An 18,483-nucleotide genomic window follows, 5' to 3' on the forward strand; every position below is an offset into this window, starting at 1 on the left:
GAGACGGAGAGCCCAGGCTGGGGCAGGGAAGGCCAGGGGGTGCCGAGTCTCCAAGCTGCAGCCTCAGGTCCTGGTGGGCAGGGGAGGTTCTGGGTCCACAGGGCTCAGCATCCTCCCACCCCTGCCCTCACCTGCAGTGACCAACCCTTGTGACCGCAAGAAGTGCGAGTGGCTCTGCCTGCTGAGCCCCAGTGGGCCTGTCTGCACCTGTCCCAACGGGAAGAGACTAGACAATGGCACCTGTGTGGCCGTGCCCTCGCCAACACCCCCGCCGGACGGTATGCTCACGCCCCTCTCCGGTCCCCCGTCCCGTGCTCCAGAGCCCTCCTCCCTACAGCCCCTGAATTCCCCTCACCACCCCCCGGCTCTCCACCCCCCGCCGTGATCCTTCCTGCAGCTCCTCGGCCCGGAACCTGTAACCTGCAGTGCTTCAATGGTGGCAGCTGCTTCCTCAATGCACGGAGACAGCCCAAGTGCCGCTGCCAGCCCCGCTACACGGGCGACAAGTGTGAGCTGGACCAGTGCTGGGAGCACTGTCGCAACGGGGGCACGTGTGCTGCCTCCCCTTCCGGTATGGCCTTCAGTTCTCCTGCCGGGACTCCTCCCGGCCCCTGGGCCCCCAGCCCCTCCAGCAAGCCGCCTGCGCTCAGACAAATCCCCAGCCCCTGCCCGGCCTTACTTCACCCCTGCCCCCAGCCCCGTGTTGCTTTCCTCTGCCGTCTGCCCTCCGCCCAGGCCCTCCCAGCCCTGTTCCCCTGCAGCAGGGCAGGGCGGCTCAGTGGGCCACAGCCCCGCTCACACATCCTCTCCCGCCAGGCATGCCCACGTGCCGGTGCCCCACAGGCTTCACGGGCCCCAAATGCACCCAGCAGGTGTGTGCGGGGTACTGTGCCAACAACAGCACCTGCACCGTCAACCAGGGCAACCAGCCCCAGTGCCGATGCCTGCCTGGCTTCCTGGGCGACCGCTGCCAGTACCGTGAGTGAGCCGTCCCTGGGCCCTGGGGCAGGGCACGGTGGAGCTGGGAGTCTGAGAGCGTAGGTTGATGTCACAGGTGCAAGTTCTCTGGAGAGAGGCCGTTTGCGGCCCAGCCAGGCCCAAGTTGCCAGTGCTCTCCTGTGGAGGGGTCAGCACACTCCCCACCGAGGTAGTGAGCCCTCTGGCATCGGGATTATTCAAGCAAAAGCAGTGCCCTGTCAGGATGCTCCGGGACATCTTTGTATCCTGGAGCCTGTGACGTGGGGGCAGCCAGGGGCTCAGGAGTAGGCGGGAGGCACCCAAAAGGCCTGGGGGACCCCTCAGGCGGGCAGCTGCCCCCCACAACCTCTGGGGGACCCTCCTGAGGGTGGCGTTCGAGGCACCTCCTCTCCCATCCCCCAAACCACAGGGCAGTGCTCTGGCTACTGTGAGAACTTCGGCACGTGCCAGATGGCTGCTGACGGCTCCCGGCAGTGCCGCTGCACCGCCTACTTCGAGGGGCCCAGGTGTGAGGTGAACAAGTGTAGCCGCTGTCTCGACGGGGCCTGCGTGGTCAACAAGCAGAGCGGGGATGTCACCTGCAAGTGAGTGGGGCCCCGCCCTGTCCCACCCGCAGCCCACTCCTCCCAGCCCCGCCCCGCCCCTTCCCCAGCATCTCAGATGCCCTCCGTCAGCCCTGCCCAGCCTCTCACTCCTTCCTGCAGCTGCTCCGATGGCCGGGTGGCCCCCAGCTGTCTGACCTGCGTTGGCCACTGCAGCAATGGCGGTTCCTGCACCATGAACAGCAAAATGATGCCCGAGTGCCAGTGAGTTGGGCCTGTGCCTCACTGAGGCCCAGATTATCCCTCCCTCCCCCGAGTCTGAGCTGGACCAGCAGAATCCTGCGGTCCCTCCCAGTTTCCCCGTCAGCCACGGTTGTGGACGACATGCCCCCTCAGCTCCGCCCCTCCCGTCTGCAGGTGCCCACCCCACATGGCGGGACCCCGGTGTGAGGAGCACGTGGTCGGCCAAGAGCAGCCTGGACGTAGGTGGCAGCGGTTGGGGAGGCAGGGCTGCCGGGACCTGGGACAGAGGGCTTTGTGCCTCCCAGGCCTTTCAGACTGAGCTTCCCACCTCCTCCCCTCTAGATATGGCCTCCATCCTAATCCCTTTGCTCTTGCTGCTGCTGCTGCTTCTGGTAGCAGGAGTGGTGTTCTGGTACAAGCGGCGAGTCCGAGGGTGAGTTATGGGGGGTCTGGAAAATTGTGGCCATGATTTTACCACCCTATAGCCATATCCCCCTAGAATCCCTGCCCCCAACCTCCTTCTTCCTCCCAGGGCTAAGGGCTTCCAGCATCAGCGGATGACCAACGGGGCCATGAACGTGGAGATTGGGAACCCCACGTATAAGATGTACGAAGGCGGGGAGCCTGATGATGTAGGGGGCCTACTGGATGCCGACTTCGCCCTGGACCCTGACAAGGTGGGCTGGGAGGACAGAGGAGGAGGCTTCCAGGACAGGGACAAAGGGCTGTGGGTGGGGTGACCAAGGGTATTGGGCTGGATGATGGAATGGAGGTGGGGATGGGGTACCCGGGCCACAGAGCCCAGCCCCTGAGCCCCACCTGACCGCTCTGTCGCCTTGCAGCCCACCAACTTCACCAACCCCGTGTACGCCACACTCTATATGGGTGGTCATGGCAGCCGCCACTCCTTGGCCAGCACGGATGAGAAGCGAGAACTCCTGGGCCGGGGCCCTGAGGACGAGATAGGGGACCCCTTGGCATAGGATCCTGCACCATCGGACTTCTGCAGAGAGCCTCCTGCCCCCTGCCAGAGAGGTCCTTCAAGGAGCCCCCATCCTACCCCGCCAACCCCTCCCCAGCCCTGCTGGGATGTATAAATGTAAAAATGAAGGAATTACTTTTTATATGTGAGTGAGCAAGCGAGCAAGCGGGCACAGTATTATCTCTTTCCGTTCTCCTTCCTGCCTGCTCCTCAGCACCCCGCCCAATGCTGCCTTCCGGGAGGGGGCGCAGGAAGGGGGCCCCTGCAACTTACCGGTATAAGGGGGCCCTGCCTCCCACCTTCCCACCAAAAACGCAGCCCCACTGGGAGAGCTGGTGGTGCTGCCTCCCCCTCCCTGTACAAGACACTTCGTCAAGGCTCTCCCCCCTCATCGCCCCTACCCCTCCCAGCTCCCTGAGGGTTGACTCTGGGATTCTGGGGCGGGTGAGTCCTTTGCTGCCCTTGTCTGGAAGACTTGGCTCCGGCTGAGGTAGGAAGGAAAGGATGGAGTTTTTTAGTTCTTCTTGGGGGAGGCCATCCCATGCCCCAGCCCCTACTCTAGGGGCACCTCTGAGATGGCCACACTCAGTATCCCTACCAGACAGGCCCTCCCCCTCTCCAGTGCCCCCACTGTGGCTCCCAGGGCTGGAGACTTTCTTTGGTAAACACTCCCCCAGGCTCCCCTCCCCTGGGGATGAGGAGGAAGTGGGGCACACCAAGGAAGGGCAAGCGGGCAGCCCCGTTTTGGGGATATGAACGTTTTAATAATTTTTGCTGAATTCCTTTACAACTAAATAACACAGATATTGTTATAAATAAAACTGTAAAAAAAAAAGAAAGAAAAAGAAAAAAAGCCGTTTGTGTCTACCTGAGTGTGAGACTCTGGGAGCTGGCCTGTGCTTTCATGCTCCAGCCACCAGAGGGAACCATGCTCTGTGCTGGAGGGAGGCTTGCGCATCGGGTCTTCAGTGCCCTTCTGGAGCTCCATCCGCCTTCATTGGGCTGTGGCAGGGAAGTGGGTGGCACTGGACTTGACCAGAAAGACCTGCTTCTCCTGGCTGTGTGAACTTGAACCAGTGACTTCACCTCTCTGGATCATGTGTTCTGTCTGGCTCTAGGACACTAACTCCAAGATCTGTTTCTCTGTATTGTCACTTTTATGGGACAACACTGCCACCCCTACCCAAAATTATCTCCCACAGTGAGAAATCCCACAATAAGAAATGAACACACTGGGGTTTTGAACGACTTTCTAATCCTTCAGGGTGGTCCCATACAGCTCTCTCTAAGTTTGCTCTTGAAGCACCGACATCTCACACTTCATGGAGGGTAATTAATCAGATGCCAAGAGTCAGAACCCTGGATTCAGGAGGAGGAGGGCCCCGGAAGCTAAAGCTGGGAAGACCAGTTTTCCAGGCCCCACGGTCCACCAACAGACACATCTCACATCCCAGGGGTTGATAGGAAAGGACTGCTACAACCAAAGGGGGTACCAGGTCTACTTCAGCCCCTGGTCAGAGAAGGGAACCTCTTGCAGAAGGTCACGCCGCTTTACATGGTCCAAGATTGAGAAAGGGTTAGAGCTCCGCTCTCCGCACAGTAGCAAATATGCTCAGAGATGGCAGCTTTAAACGTCTGAAGGACCCTTGCCAAGCCCAAGGGGGGAGCGCTGCCTTTCATTCCCCCTGCCTCCCTGGTTTAACCTTCTCAGTCTATTCCTCCTTTCCTGAGGAAGCTATGGGTCCAAGCACCTCTAGAAACAGGAGCCCTCCCCTTCCCTCTTAGGCCTGAGATGCCATCTCCAGCCTCAGCTTCCAAGCCAGTTCTGCTATCCTCCACTGCCTCCCGGGCTCCCTAGGGCCCCAGGGCAGAGCGATCCTGCTGGAGAAAGGGGGCGTCCTTGTTGATCGCTTAGAGGGAGGCTTGTGTCCTCATCTGACCACCAGGTGGCGTACGCACTCCTGCAGCGCAGCTCATCCTTAAGCCCAGCACAGCCCCCTCCCCAGTACACTAATTATGCACCTCCAGGCGGACCCCAGCCCAGCCTCTCACTTCCTTCCCTTGGGCTATTCTGCCACACCCCCTCTACCCTCCTCCAGCCGGCTCCTCTCCCTCCCCCAGCGCCTGCCTACTACCCACCACCACCAGCCCCACCCCCTCACTCCCTCCTTCTGCCAGCCGCGCATCTGGCGCCCCCGGGGAGCCACTGATTCTCTGCCTGTCGCCTCAAGATCCTGGGCAGAACGAGAGGGGCCCCCAGCTGCGGCTTGGAACACACACCCCTCCAGTCAGCGTCCTCCCTCTGCCCGCCAGGATGGCCAGGAGAGGGTCTACCAGGAGGCAGTCCTCAAAAACTCCTCACCTGCCAAGGATGGCAGAGAGACCTAAGACAGAGATGGAGAAGAGACAGGGGCAGAGGCAGAGGCTGATACAGACGGAATGAGAGACAGAGACACAGAGATGGAGACAAGGAGTGGTGTGTGTGTGTGTGTGTGTGTGTGTGTGTGTGTGTGTGTGTGTGTAGCTGGAGACAGAAAGCAGTGACCTGAGACTAGGAAAAGGAGGAGAGATGGGGTGGGTAGGACTCCAGAAAACCAGGACTCTAGTGAAGAGTCCTGGGTGCCCTGAGCCTGAGTGTGCCTACTTCCCCCACTGCCCACTACCATTTCAGCAGCCCCTGTGCTTGGCCAGGCGCAGGATTCTGGATGGAGCCTCTTGAACTTGGGCCTTCTACCCCTTCCCGCCTCCCTCTCTGGCCCGCCTGCACCCAGGTTCCTGCCTCCTGGCTTCTGTCTGTCTGTCTGGGTGTCTCTGTGTCTGCCTCATCTTCTCAGCATTCCTAATCCTTGTTTTGTGTCTGTCACATCCCTATATCTGTCTTTGTGTGTTCCTGGGCTTGTCTTTCGGACTGCCAGTGCCGGCGTACACCTGAGTGTGTGTCCATCTACGTATGTGGATGTTTGCCTCTCTGCCAAGGCAAGGAAGGTGGGGTCGGTCGTCGGCTCTGAGTACCTGGCTGGGTATGCTTGTCTCTTGGTGAAAGTGTGCATTTGTCTCACTCTCTGTGTGTGCTTCTGTGTGTGTGTAAACCGAGTGTGTCCATCTGTGTGGATCAGTGCCTCGAGGTGTGTACCTGTCTGTGTGTGTGTGCTGCTCTCTGTGTGAATGTGTTTCTCTCTGCCTGTATGTTCACCTCTACAGTGTGGCCTGCCCCTGTGATGTACCTGTGTGCATGCCTGGGGGCATGTGCTGGTGTCTCCGGGTATGTGTCTGTCTCTCTGTCTGTCTTTGCTTGTCCCTATCTCTCGCTGTCAAGGTGTCGGTCATACCACAATCTCAGCCACAGCCTCAGCGCATAGCAACAGCTGACAGGTGAAGACTCCTTGGGCAGGAGAGAGAGCGAGAGAGACCAGTGGGAGGAGGGAGGGATGAAGAAATAGCCAAGAGGATAGGGACAGAGACAGGGCCAGGCTGGAGACAGAGACAAGGACAGAGACAGAGGCGGAAGGGGAGAAGGATCTAGAGGAGCTGACGGTGAAAGATGGGACACTGGGAGAAAAGGGATGGAGGCTGCACCAAGAGGCCGGACAGGCGGCGCGGCTCCTGCCCAACCCCCCACGCGGGGATGCTCTGGGACGTGTGGAGGGGTCGGCGGCGGGGGGCGAGGGGCAAAGGTGAACGGCGGATCTAGCGGAGGGGTCTTGAGACCGCAGAGGTGCCTTGAAGGCGGGGGCTGTGGGGGGGGGCGGCGGGCGTCGTTTGTCAGCCCTATTGAAAGACGTGATGGGGTTTCCTTCCGTGATCAATGATTCTCATCTCCGGGCCGAATGAGCCGCGGGGCGCCCATCCATCCCCGTCAGAGCTGCGCAGCGGCAGGCACCCGGGGCCCCGCCCGCCCTCACCTCGGCCCCTGCCCTGCTTCTGCCCTGGGACCCTCCAGGTCCCGGAGCATCGAAGGGGCCCGGAGCTCCGAAGGACCCTGGTCTTGCTGGGCCGCTGAGCCTCCCCAGGCCCCTGCTCCACCATGCCCCGCTTCAGGAACAAGGTCCCGGAGCCTCGAGCCCCACTCCCGGCCCTATTCCTCAGCGGTGCACAGACCCAGCCTCTAGGATACAGGGTGCCCGAACCCCTCAGCCCTCTCCCCTTCGCACCTGGGCCGGGGGCGTGTCTGGGGCGTGTCGGGATGAAAGTCACCTTCGGTGCCCCCAGCTGGGCGGGAGGGGGCGCGCGGGGCGCGGCCGGGATTGGAGCTCCGCGGAGCCCCGCCCCCCAGCCCGCCCGAGTCAGACCCAACTTTCTCCCCCGCCCGCGCCCCGCCCCCAGCGCCGCTCTCCGCTCCTCTTGCCGCTCAGTCCGCGGGCCGCGCCGCCCGCTCCCGCCGCTTCGGCAGCCACCCCGCGCCCTCGACCTCAGGCCCGGCTCCCGTTTGCCCGGGACCCGCCCCGCCCGCCCCGCCTGGCCTCCCGGGAAGATGCGGCTGCTCCCGGAATGGCTTCTCTTGCTCTTTGGCCCGTGGCTCTTGAGGAAGGTAAGGGCTGCCCTGCGGTAGCGCGAGCGCTGGGGTCCGGGACGCAAAGGTCCCAGAGTGCGAGGGGCTCCGTACGCCCGCCCCGCCTCCCGCTCGGAGCTTCCGAACTTTGCGCGGCGTGGGGGACGCGGACAGACAGATTCCCGATTCAGGATAGGCGCTCTCCCAGCTCAAGTTGGCTGAGGGTCCGGGGGGCTGGTGCCAGGGTGGAGGCCTGACTCGGATCCCGCTCCAGGCGCGGCGCGGGAGGGGACGAAGCCCGACCCGCGAGTGCGCCAGACGGAGCGGGAGTGCGAGACAGACAGACAAGCCAGCAGGGTGTCAGCCTTGCCGTCTTTCCGCGCCAACCTCGCTCGCCTTCCTCGCTGTCTGTCCTTCCGCCCATCCACCCCCACCTTCTCATTTCTCTTCTCTGCCCTTGTCACAATGCCAGGTGGGCACTGTGTTCCGAGGATACACAGCTCGAACACACGCGCGCACACACGGACTCACACAGATACCGCCGAACTTGGCTACAGTCTCCCATCACATTTCCCGCGGAGACACCATCTCCCCTGCACAACCTCACAGACACACCCCTCTCTCACGCCCGGCGGGTAGGGGGTAAGGGCTGTCTGGAAAGAGTCTCTCCTCCTGTCCTGTCCTCGCCCCCATCTCCCTAGGCTGCCTCCTTCCCTGAGGCTCCAGGGCGAAGACAGAGGCTAAAGGGGCCCCGACTTGATCTGCCTCCCTCCCGACTTGTAGGCTTCGATTTGTGTACACGGCGCGCTCGTGTGTGCTGGTGTGGAGTGCGGGGGTCAGCGTGTGCACCTGTGTGCGTGCCTGTGTCCGGGGCAGCCAGGCTTGGGTGTCTAGTGCTGGGGTCCAGGGTGCGTGTCTGCTGGTGTGGCGTGTGGTGTTGGCTCTGAAGGGGTGAGTGCAAGTGTGCCTGCTTCACAGGGCAGCCATCTGTGCCCCGCCGTGAGTCCCATAATGGGGGCCTAGGCCCAGGACCCCTATCTTCTTCCATCAGCTCCCCTGTCTCTGACTTAACTGTTTCCTACCCTAAGTGTGACCTACCCAGTTTGGGGCAGACAGGTGGCTCCCTAAACCCCTACTCGCTACACCCCAACTCCCAGACCCTGCAGAATCTGGAAGGGGTGTAGTTCTCCCCACACACCTGGACCCCCACCTGCTCAGCCAGATCGCACTCAGCAGCTCCAGCAGGGCAGGGGCTGCCCTAGTGACGCTGGCGATGGAGCTCCCTGATTCTCCCAAACCCGCCTGGTGACCTTGAGCCGGAAGGTGGGCAGAGGAGCCCCCTCCACAAAAACTGCTTCCACTGGCAGGAGCTTCTTTTGGACCTGCTGCCTAGTTCTGCCCATAGAGCTGCCTGTGGGAGGGGGTCTGTGTCCCACAACCGACCCAGGTGTGAAGGCCCCGGGGGAGAGGTGGTGGGGATGGATGGTACTCCCCTGCCCCTCCTTTCTAATTCCTCCCCACTCTCCTCTCCCCTCTCCCCATCAAATAAACTCCCCTGTGGACCTATCTGGTTTAATTTCCTTTGCCCCCTGAAGGGGAATGAAACATCTGGTGAAGACTTGAGGGAGAGTAAGCGTGAGGATGTGAGCGATGGGGATGTGTCTGAGTGTGCTAGAGCTCCCGCTGTGGGCCTCCGTGTTGGAGTCCGTGGGGGAGAGTGTATCTGCCATTTAGTCCAGCTTGTGTGCATGTGAGAAGCTGTGCTTACATGTACGTACAGACCGTGGGTGCGTGAATATGTATAACTGCGTGCGGGAGTGTGTGTAGGAAAGCGTGTGTCTGAGTATCTGTGTGCGCTTGTGTGCACTTGTGAGTACGGGGTGTGCTCGTGTGTTTACCCCGGGGTGTGTCTCTGGTGGATGTATGTGTGTTGGGGTGCATGTGTTGTCTGTATGTGAGTCTCCGAGGCTTGTGAGTGTGTATCTGCTTTCTTGTCATTTTGAGTGCATTTGAGTGTGAGCCTCAGGATGTGTTCATGTATCTGAGTGTGGCTTGTGTGTGTGTGTGTGTGTGCGCGTGTGCTCAGGGCTGTCTCAGCGCCAGAGCTGGCACTGGGTTGACACTGGGTAAGAGGCTGGTGGGGCACAGTTTACAGGGAAACCCTAATTGTCCAACATTAACAACCCTGCCTTCTCCCATGCCGCGCTCACTTGCCCGTCCTTCAGGAGCTCTCTCCCTCCTTCCTCCGTGCTCCAGGCTCCCGGTCTCCTTTCGGGGCCTGCGACTCCTGGCTTCCACTGCCCCTGGGGCTCTGGCCCAGGTCTCCTTCAGGATCTTTCTAACACTGTCTTTGACTCCTCTCTCTTTCTCTGGTCTTCCCCACCCCTTGCCAAAGCAGCCGCCTACTGGGAGAAGCAGCATGCGATCAATAGTCACTAATCACTAATCACTAATTACTAATTAGCTGGGGGAGGGCAGGGGCGGGGCCCCGTGGGACCTTCCAGCTCTATCATGCCTCAGGGAAGGATTAGGCTGAATTGAGTCTCTCAGCACTGGCTGGCCCCAGCCCTGCATCTAGCCACCCCCTCCTGCCTCCATATTCCCCTCTAGTCCCCCAGCTAATCTCTGGCTGGGCCACTTAGGCACATGCAGTCTGGGCCAGGGCCCAGAGCTGTCCGCAGGGATTTGGGGGTAATCAGGGGCCGCAGCTGGGCCAGGGACACAGGCGAGGTGGGCGCTGTGATAGCTCCCTCGGGCCAGGGCCTGCGCGTATGGGAGGGGCACCCGCGGAAAGAAGAATTTAAACGGTCTTAGGTTTGGGGTGGGGGAGGAGCTGGAGGTCCAGGACAGGGTGGCTGGGGAAGAGGTGAGGTACTTGGGGGACAGAAACAACGTAAAGAAGGGTCACTGGGGTCAGAGACAGGGTCTTTGGGAAGGGGCGAGATAAACGTTCAGAGAGACCAGGTAAGTGGAGGGGACATCCTAGGGGTCAGAGATTAAATCATCGTCGAGGAGATGCGGAACTTTGGACCGAGCCCTGGAACTCCACATGGGCGGGGGCCAGGACGGGGGACAGGGTTACAGAGAGAGGGCAGGGTCAGTCATGGGGGAGGGGTCCCAGGGCTCAAGGTTGGCTGGGCGCAGTGGGGAGTCGCGGGGCTCGGGGTGGGAACGAGCTGCGGGGCGGGGATGGGGAGCAGGGAGCGCTGCCTTGAGCGCTGGAAATTGGCGAGTCTCCCCCTCTCCCTCGCCTACCCCTCCTCCACCTCCACCCCGCCCACTCCCCCTCCGGCTCCAGCTTCGGGAAATTACATCCCAGCTCCGCGGCTCCCACCCCCCCACCGCGCCCCGGAGCCCGCGCCTTTATAGGCACATTTATTGCAATAATAAAGTGAGGCGCAGGGCGGGGGGCGGGGGGTGGCCGTTCCCGGGGGGACTGCGCCGGCTCTGGGAAGCAGGGAAATAAAATAAAATAAAATAAAATCAAAATTCAGATAACGGTGAGCCTTGCGCTGCAGGCCACGAGCAGGCGGGCAGGCGGGGCTGAGGGGGAGGAGGCGCCCTGCCCAAGGGCAGAGCCCGCCCCACCGGCGATCCCCGCCCCCTCACGCTATAGCTATAGTAGGGTCTGGAAGGAGGTATCTTCGCCTCCACCTGCCTGGCCCCCTCCCATAGCCTGATCCTGCCGGTCTTCTGCCTTTTCCTCTGACTTGTCTCCCATACCTGTCCTCAGCTCCTGTCTCCCTGTCTCTTATCTCCTTCCTTGTCCCCCATTTCCCATTCTAGTCCCCATTCACATTCCCCATCCCCAACTCCATCCCCTGGGTCTCTACATCCCTCAGTATCCCTGTCTCTGCCCAATAACCATTTCCCATCCCCCGTTTCTGTTCCCACCCCCATCTCCCGGTCCCTATCCCACTCTCATCTTCCCCAATGCCCATCCCTCATCCACCATCCCTGTCTTCCTCCATCCCCATTTTAGTTCCCACCTTGTTCTGTTCCCCCATCTTCATTCTCCTGGCCCCTATCCCATCTGCATCCTAGTCTCTGCCCAATGCCTGTCCACCATTTCTGATCTCTTCATCCCTGTTCCAATGCCTGTCCTTGTTCCATCCTTATCTCTGCACCATATACCTGTGCCTGCTCAGTCCCCCTCCATCTCTGTCCCAGTCTTCACCCCAGCCTGTCCAGTCCACCCCACCTCTGTCCTCACCCCCGTCTCTATCCCTGGTTCCCAGCCAGACCCTGGCTATTTCACCCGCCCTGACTGCGGTGCCTGCACCTCTTTCTAGGTGCAAGGGTTCAGTACGCTCTTCCCTCTCCTTCCCCAGCCCAGGCCTGGAAGCACTGCACCTCCCCAGCCACAGGGTGCCATCCCCTCCCCCAGTCAGAATCCTGAGCCACCCCGCCTGACCCACACAGCAGGAGAGAAGCCACCGACAGGTCTGGAGGCCTGGGGGAGGTGTGCCCTGCAATGCGGCTGGGGGGCCGACAGCCTGATCCTCCCGCATTCCCAGCGGTCCCGTCCCAAAAGAGCCCCCACCCCCACCCCAGTGGAGTTTGTTCAGCAGCAAAAGGCAGCCTCAACTCCCCTCCAATGCGTGGGCTCGCTGCCTTGGGGGCAAAGCACTCCTGGCTCGGCTCCCGCCCCGCCAGGGCCCGGAGGCGTCTGGTGAAGCGCACCCCCATCCTCACCCTCCCACTCCCTCCTGCCCCCCTAAGCCGACAACCAGGCTAGCCTCTCCCCTCCGCAAATGTCACTGCACCCAATTATCTTAATTAAACCAGCTCTGAAGTGAGCGGGACCCTTCCTCAGACAACACCCTGCTCCCACTCTCATTCGTAGAGGGGGAGGGACAGCACCATGGATTCTAGGCAAAGACGGACTCCCTTATCACCTTGCTTTCCCCTCCCTCCCAACCCTACCCACGGTTGGAGACAATCTGAAGGATAGAGGGAAAGTACCACAGTTAGACAGACAGACAGAAACAGAGAGAAAAGCAGAATCACAGAAGGAGAAAATTAGAGACAGTGAGGAAGAGACAGAGACAAAAAGAGACTGAGAGAGGGAGAGAGAGAGAGAGATGGAAAAACAGTGAGAGGGAGAGGGAGAGCAAGAGAGGGAGAGCGAGCGTGCGGGCAAGGAAGCCAGAGGGAGGATTTGATTTGATTTGATTCCATGTTCCCATTTCTCGGCTCGTTTCCTCGAAGACTCTCGCCCCTCCCTGACTGAGCTCTCCGCACAGGGTGGCTTCGGCCGCCCACCGCCCCAGCCCCGCACCTCTTCCCTTTTATCTTGGCTGTCTGCAGCGGGGGGTGGGGGGCGCGGGCGCCCAAAGCCCAGGGATTTGCCAGGATCAGAGAAGCGCAGGCAGCAATTTGGGATCAGAGTGGGGGGACACCTGGCACCCCTCACAGCCCAGCCAAACCGCCTTGCCTCTCCCAGCCCCTGCCTGGGAGGAGTCGCTGGACTGAAGCAGTCGACAGGTCCAGCACTGGGTGCAGGACGTCTGGTGCTGCTGGGGTGTGCTGGGAGGGGATAGCTCAGAGGCATTCGGGGTCATAAAAGCAGGCTTGGGCACCGCTGGATGCCCTGGAAAGAGCTAGTGGTTGGGCCCAGAGGGGTGAGAAGATTAGGTGTCAGAGTTCAAACGACTCGCCCCCAACCATTCTTTGACTTCCCCTGGAAGCTTCACACACTCCCTCCTCCAGGGCTCAGGCCCTGCCCTCTCTAAGCCCACCTCCTGGGGCCTTGCCCCCTCCTCCTGGAAGGCCCTTTCCCCCTCCCCCGTGGCCCTGGACCCCTTCCCCTCAGCCCCTCTCAGGCCCACCCTCCGGGGGTTAGCTGCCTGCTCAAGCTTGTCAGTCTGAGTCAATCACTCTTGACGCTCCCGCCCCCCTCACCTGAGCTGGAAGGAGAGATGGACGGGAGGAGGAATGAGGGGGGCGATAAATATGTATGATGAGCGGGTGGCGGCGGCATTAATAACCCGGGATCGCAGAGCTGCGGGAATGGGGACCAGGCGGTGGAGATTCTAGCCCAGCAGCTTGACTCTGCCATTCCTGTCCCTTGTGGACACATGGTGTATGCAAACAGAGGGGGACACCCATGCTGCCTGGCCTCTTTACCTACCCAAAGCTCACCCTGCAGGCCAGTGTGGGACGCCCCCTCCCCAGACCATTCATATACAACTCACACATATGCACCCCCCAGGGGAACAGAACGAGACGACAGTTGTTATATCATTGTGGACACACTGACACACACCCTTGAGAAAGAGCTTGACACATGCACAGAGGATGATAGGAGCTCACACAGGGAAAGTGACACCCTCAGTGAGTCACACACAGCCACCCTTAGATATACAGCCAATCCAGGCATACAACTACACCAGCCACACAGATGCAACTACCACAAACTGAAACACAGCCTCACTCAGATCAACACACACAGACAGACAGACACAGCCAACCCAAGCACATATGCAACCCGGACCCCTATACATAGCCATCACAGACTAGTACAACAGACATTCGGCCACCACAAGCAGGCAGACACACATAACACAGCCTCCTCAGACTGATACACAGGGGCATACAGATACACATGGACACACACACACCCACCATGCACAGGCAGACACATACACACCCATCAGCATAGGTTGAGACGAGCACACGCGCACACACACACACACAGAGTCATCACTCCAGGCAGGCAGGCACATATGTACAACCCTCTCAGGCTAACAGAAATACAACCACCCCAGACTGACACACGCAGTACTCCCTGCCCCCCAAGCCGAACCCACACGCAGTAAGGGCCACACTGAATGGCCACAGCCAGCACAGTCTGACTGACACTCTGACATGCACGGCTCCTCTCCCTCTCCTCGCTGGACCAGCATCTCCATATTTCTTCCTCTCGCTCTCTCGCGTCTCCTTCACTCCCGGCCACCACCCCACACACCCACGCACACCCCCGCTCCGCCCCAGATAATTGATGGCCCGGGCCTGCCCGGGCAGCTCTCGTCTCTGGATCCATCTTGTACTCCCCCATGCTGTCTCCCAGATCCGTGGCCACCTGAGACACACGGAGACGGGTAGGGGCAGGCAGGGGGTGGTCTTCCAGCACGCTCCCAGCCCAGGGAGACCACCAGGCGGCCTCCCCCACATCAGGAGTGCTGGAGGCAGAGAGGGGTGCCCACGTAGCTCCCAAGCCTCAACCCACAGCACCCAGACTCTCCACTGCTCTCTGCAGCTCCATTGGTTTCCCTTGCTTCTCCACACAAGGGAGTAGAGGCTGAGGCCCGGGGGGGGGACCCTGGTCTTGGCAAAAGTGTTGGGAGGTCTCACTCTTGATGCTGGACATTGACAGTGGTCATGGCCTCCCTTTGCCGGAGTCCAGCTTCTCCCTGGCCCATTACTCCCAACCAAGCCCGAGTCCACAGCTCCACTCCCTATTCAAACCCACATTGGCTTTGGCCTTTTTGGCTTTCTCAGCCCTCATCAGAGTTCTGAGAACACAAGGATTCTCAGTGTCATTTCACAGATGTAGAAATTGAGGCGAGACCGCACAGCGTGAAAGGGCTGCAGGCCCACTCGAATGCGCACTCCCTGAGCAACTGCTCCGGGCGGCCCGATTCCATTTGGTTTTCTAGCGGCTGTGGCGAGGGACTGGCGTGGCCCTGGCGGGTGGCCCCAGACAACCCCAGCGGCTCTCTTTTCCTCTTTCTTCGTCCACAGGCCGTCAGTGCCCAGATACCAGAGTCCGGGAGGCCGCAGTACCTGGAGCTGGGCCCGGCCACGGCCGGAGAGGGAGCCCCTGGCCATCGGCTCCCGGCACCGCCGAGGTCCTCCGACGGCCTGGGCACCGCCCGTGCCTGGAGCTGGGCCTGGCCGGCTAACCACACCCGGACACTGGCCCGGGCTGGGGTGGCGGGGGCCCCCGGGCAGCGCACCAAGAGAAAGCCGTCTATCAAAGCGGCCCGCGCCAAAAAAATTTTCGGCTGGGGAGACTTCTACTTCCGGGTGCACACTCTCAAGTTCTCGCTGCTGGTGACGGGTAAGATAGTTGACCATGTGAACGGTACCTTCAGCGTGTACTTCCGCCACAACTCGTCCAGCCTGGGCAACCTCAGCGTCAGCATCGTGCCGCCCTCCAAGCGTGTCGAGTTTGGGGGCGTCTGGCTGCCGGGGCCCGCTCCCCACCCTCTGCAGTCTACGCTGGCCCTGGAGGGGGTGCTCCCTGGGCTGGGGCCCCCGCTGGGGCTAGCGGCCGCGGGGTCGGGGCTAGGGGGCACCCTCGGGGGCGCGCTGGCGGGTCCGCTTGGGGGCGCGCTGGGAGTGCCCGGGACCAAAGAGTCACGCGCTTTCAACTGCCACGTGGAGTATGAGAAGACGAACCGCGCTCGCAAGCACCGCCCGTGCCTGTACGACCCATCGCAGGTGTGCTTCACCGAGCATACGCAGAGCCAGGCCGCCTGGCTCTGTGCCAAGCCCTTCAAAGTCATCTGCATTTTCGTCTCCTTCCTCAGCTTTGACTACAAACTGGTGCAGAAGGTGTGCCCAGACTATAACTTCCAGAGCGAGCACCCCTACTTTGGATAGCGCGCCCCGCCCTCTCCCGGGCCGTGAGCTTCCCGCGAAATCCCGGACTCCCTAAGTGGGACCTCTCCCCGTACCCCGCAGCTCCTGTGGCCGCGTCCACCCTTTCCACTCTGGGGCGGAGAGAAACAGCCCTCCCGGGGACCATCAGTCTGCGCGGGTCCCCTTCTCCTTACTGGGAGTGCCCACGAGGCTGGGGGTAGCCCCCTTGGCTACAGCCCAAAGTGGAGGAGCAAGAGCGCAGCCCCAGAATAGGCGGGGCTTGGAGGCGGTCCCAGCGTCTCCTGCGTCCACATTGGGTCCTCTTTACGCCCTGGCGCTGGGCTGGATACTCCCCTTGCCCGCAGCTTTAATAACGCCTGGCCTGGCACCCTCATCCCACCCTGACTTTCTTACCCCCAGGTACTTGTCCTCCACCCTGTACCCACGTAAAGACCATAAAGGCCTATAAACCGTGGCCTATTCCCATCCCCTCTGCTTGCCGTATGCCTGTCCCCCTTTCCCCGAAACCCCAATAATTAGGGTAGCGGAAGCAGAACTCCTGGGCATAGGCGATCGACCCGGCCCCTGCCCTCCGCCCGCCTCCCTCCGGTCCTTGCCATCCTGCTCCACCTTTCCGGCTGCTTCCTCTCGGTGATGTTTTTTTTTTCCTACACCAAAACAGACGGGAAAGGGAACAAAATAAAGTGAAATCCAATACGCGTCTGTGTGAGACCTTTGTAGGGAAGGGGGTGGTGGTGGTGTGGGTTTATGTCTGGCAGAGACCTGGCCAGGGCCTCCTTCCTCGGCGGCTCGTGGGGAAACTGAGGCAAATATTGACGGAGCTAGCACCTTGGAGGTCATCCAAGGCCAGATCAGATACAGATGAGGACGACCCTTGGGGTTGGAGCCCTGCCTGAGGTGGGAATTTTCCTCCCAGAGGTGGGCGAAGTGAAGCTGCCGAAAATAGGATGGGAATTAGACCTGACAGCGGACCACCAGCGGGCTATTTTGGGGGAGGAGGTATAAGGCCTCGAATGGGACGGAGATGTAAGGGACAGCGTAGGCAGAGCGCTGACAACCTGCTAAGCTCCGCGGGGCTGGCGGGAGGCGGCAGGTGGGGCGGGGGGAGGGGAACGGTGTTTTCGGCATCTGGAGTCATCGATCTTCCTTTTCCTTCCTAATTCCGTGGGCGCTGAGTTTGCAGACGGTTGGGGGAGGGAGGGAGAGAGGCAGGGAGGCCTGAGACGAGGGGGTGGGGGAAGGGACGAGAGCGAGTTTGGAGAGCCCAGCAGCGTCGCTGCTGCTTGCCGTCTGCAAACGCAAACAAGGGCCCCTTCAGCCAGCTGCCCACCCTCCCCACCCACCCCGCCTCCAGCTCACTCCTGTCGACACAGCTGCTAATTTTATCCTCCCCCAGCCCTGGCCCGGGCGTTAATTGGCTGCGGCTTCATTAGCAGTTCTCAAGCTCAGCCCCACCACTCCCCGCCTCCCCTCGGGACCCCTGACTGGGGCGAGGGAGGAGGTACAGACTAGCTGAGGCACAGAACGACACCTCGTCTTCAGCCTTCCTTCGCCTTGAGTCCTGGGTCAAGGTAAAACTGGAAGAGAGCAGTGTTCTCCAGAGGATTGCCACTGGCTCCAGCGGGAAACTGAGTCGGAGGTGAGTCTCACCCAGACACACCTGGGAGGGAAAAGTCAGTATGGGGAAAATAAATAGGTGATGGATGGATGGATAACAGGATCAACTGAAAGGAAGAGGAAGGTGGGAAGTGGTTCTGGGTCAGAGATTATAAGAAGGAGAGGAACCCAGCAGACTCCCAACACCAAGCTTATTACTGGAAAAAGCTGAAAGCACCTGAGGCTAGAGTGGGAGGGAAGGAGGTTAGAGCTAACTAAGGGGGACTTCTGAGGCCTGATATGAGAACCAAGTGGGAATGACAGGAATTAGCAAGTTAGCCCATCTGGGCCTCAGTTTCCTCCCTTGTAAAGCAATAATAAAATAGCGTGTTCTGGAGATTAAATGAGACTTTGCAACTGAATAGGCTTTGTGACGGATTGTCCTCCCCCTCTTTGACTCACAAACCTATCTCCTCCAATCACCATCCTCTCCTCTTCCTCTCCTTGCTCTTAGGACATCTGGACATCTGGGAGCAGAGTAAGGTGCCTCTGCCTGTAATTGCATTTGTTGTTCACCTCTTGATGGACCAGCAGTCAGTGACCTATTCCGATATTTCCACAGCTATGGCATGCCTAGCATGGTGAAGGGGCGCAATGTGTCTGCTGAATGAATGAATGAATTGTAATGTTGTAAGGCAGTGGTTCTCAAATTCACTGCTTATTAGAATCACTAAGGAGAGGTTTTGTTGTGTTTCAGCGTGAGTGGGCAAATGCCCATTCCTTAAGATCCATTGAATTAGAACCTCTGAGGAAAGGCTCCCCACTCATATATTTATATCACATTTCCCAGCCAATTCTGATGTCCAGGTTTGGGAACCTACTCCTGGAGGGATCGATGAGTCCCTCCCCTAAAGGATGAGTCCAGATGAAGTCAGGCTACAAGGAAGATCCCTTCCAGCTCCAAGGATCTATAGCCCTAGGATACAAAGAGAGCTCCGTGATTGCTGGAGCAGCAAGAATGAATTGGTAACAAAATTCAACAA

General features: G+C 60.2%; 2 protein-coding genes across 2 annotated transcripts in view; both read left to right on the top strand.

The window, feature by feature from the left end:
• The window catches only part of LRP1 (LDL receptor related protein 1), a 78,842-nt gene extending 75,741 nt beyond the window's left edge, over positions 1-3,101 (top strand). The window contains exons 81-89 of the mRNA XM_067697041.1: positions 138-278; positions 398-571; positions 817-978; positions 1,388-1,562; positions 1,683-1,784; positions 1,938-2,002; positions 2,106-2,196; positions 2,296-2,440; positions 2,606-3,101. Of these exons, the coding sequence (XP_067553142.1) occupies positions 138-278; positions 398-571; positions 817-978; positions 1,388-1,562; positions 1,683-1,784; positions 1,938-2,002; positions 2,106-2,196; positions 2,296-2,440; positions 2,606-2,746 (1,196 nt within the window). The 3' untranslated portion in view covers positions 2,747-3,101. The remainder of the gene's footprint in view (positions 1-137; positions 279-397; positions 572-816; positions 979-1,387; positions 1,563-1,682; positions 1,785-1,937; positions 2,003-2,105; positions 2,197-2,295; positions 2,441-2,605) is intronic.
• A 3,983-nt stretch (positions 3,102-7,084) lies between these two features.
• Positions 7,085-16,538, top strand: NXPH4 (neurexophilin 4). The gene is made up of 2 exons (XM_067698675.1): positions 7,085-7,273; positions 14,981-16,538. Exons 1-2 carry the CDS (start codon positions 7,217-7,219, stop codon positions 15,842-15,844), a joined length of 921 nt encoding a protein of 306 aa, XP_067554776.1. The 5' UTR covers positions 7,085-7,216; the 3' UTR covers positions 15,845-16,538.
• The last annotated feature ends 1,945 nt before the right edge of the window (positions 16,539-18,483 follow it).

Source organism: Pseudorca crassidens, chromosome 11, assembly GCF_039906515.1.
Source record: "Pseudorca crassidens isolate mPseCra1 chromosome 11, mPseCra1.hap1, whole genome shotgun sequence".
Taxonomy (NCBI): domain Eukaryota; kingdom Metazoa; phylum Chordata; class Mammalia; order Artiodactyla; family Delphinidae; genus Pseudorca; species Pseudorca crassidens.

Excerpts from the sequence above, each read along its gene's own strand:
- NXPH4 (XM_067698675.1), top strand. The coding sequence starts at position 7,217 with ATGCGGCTGCTCCCGGAATGGCTTCTCTTGCTCTTTGGCCCGTGGCTC. Across the intron at positions 7,274-14,980 it reads GCCCGTGGCTCTTGAGGAAG|GCCGTCAGTGCCCAGATACC; the intron begins GTAAGGGCTGCC and ends CTTCGTCCACAG.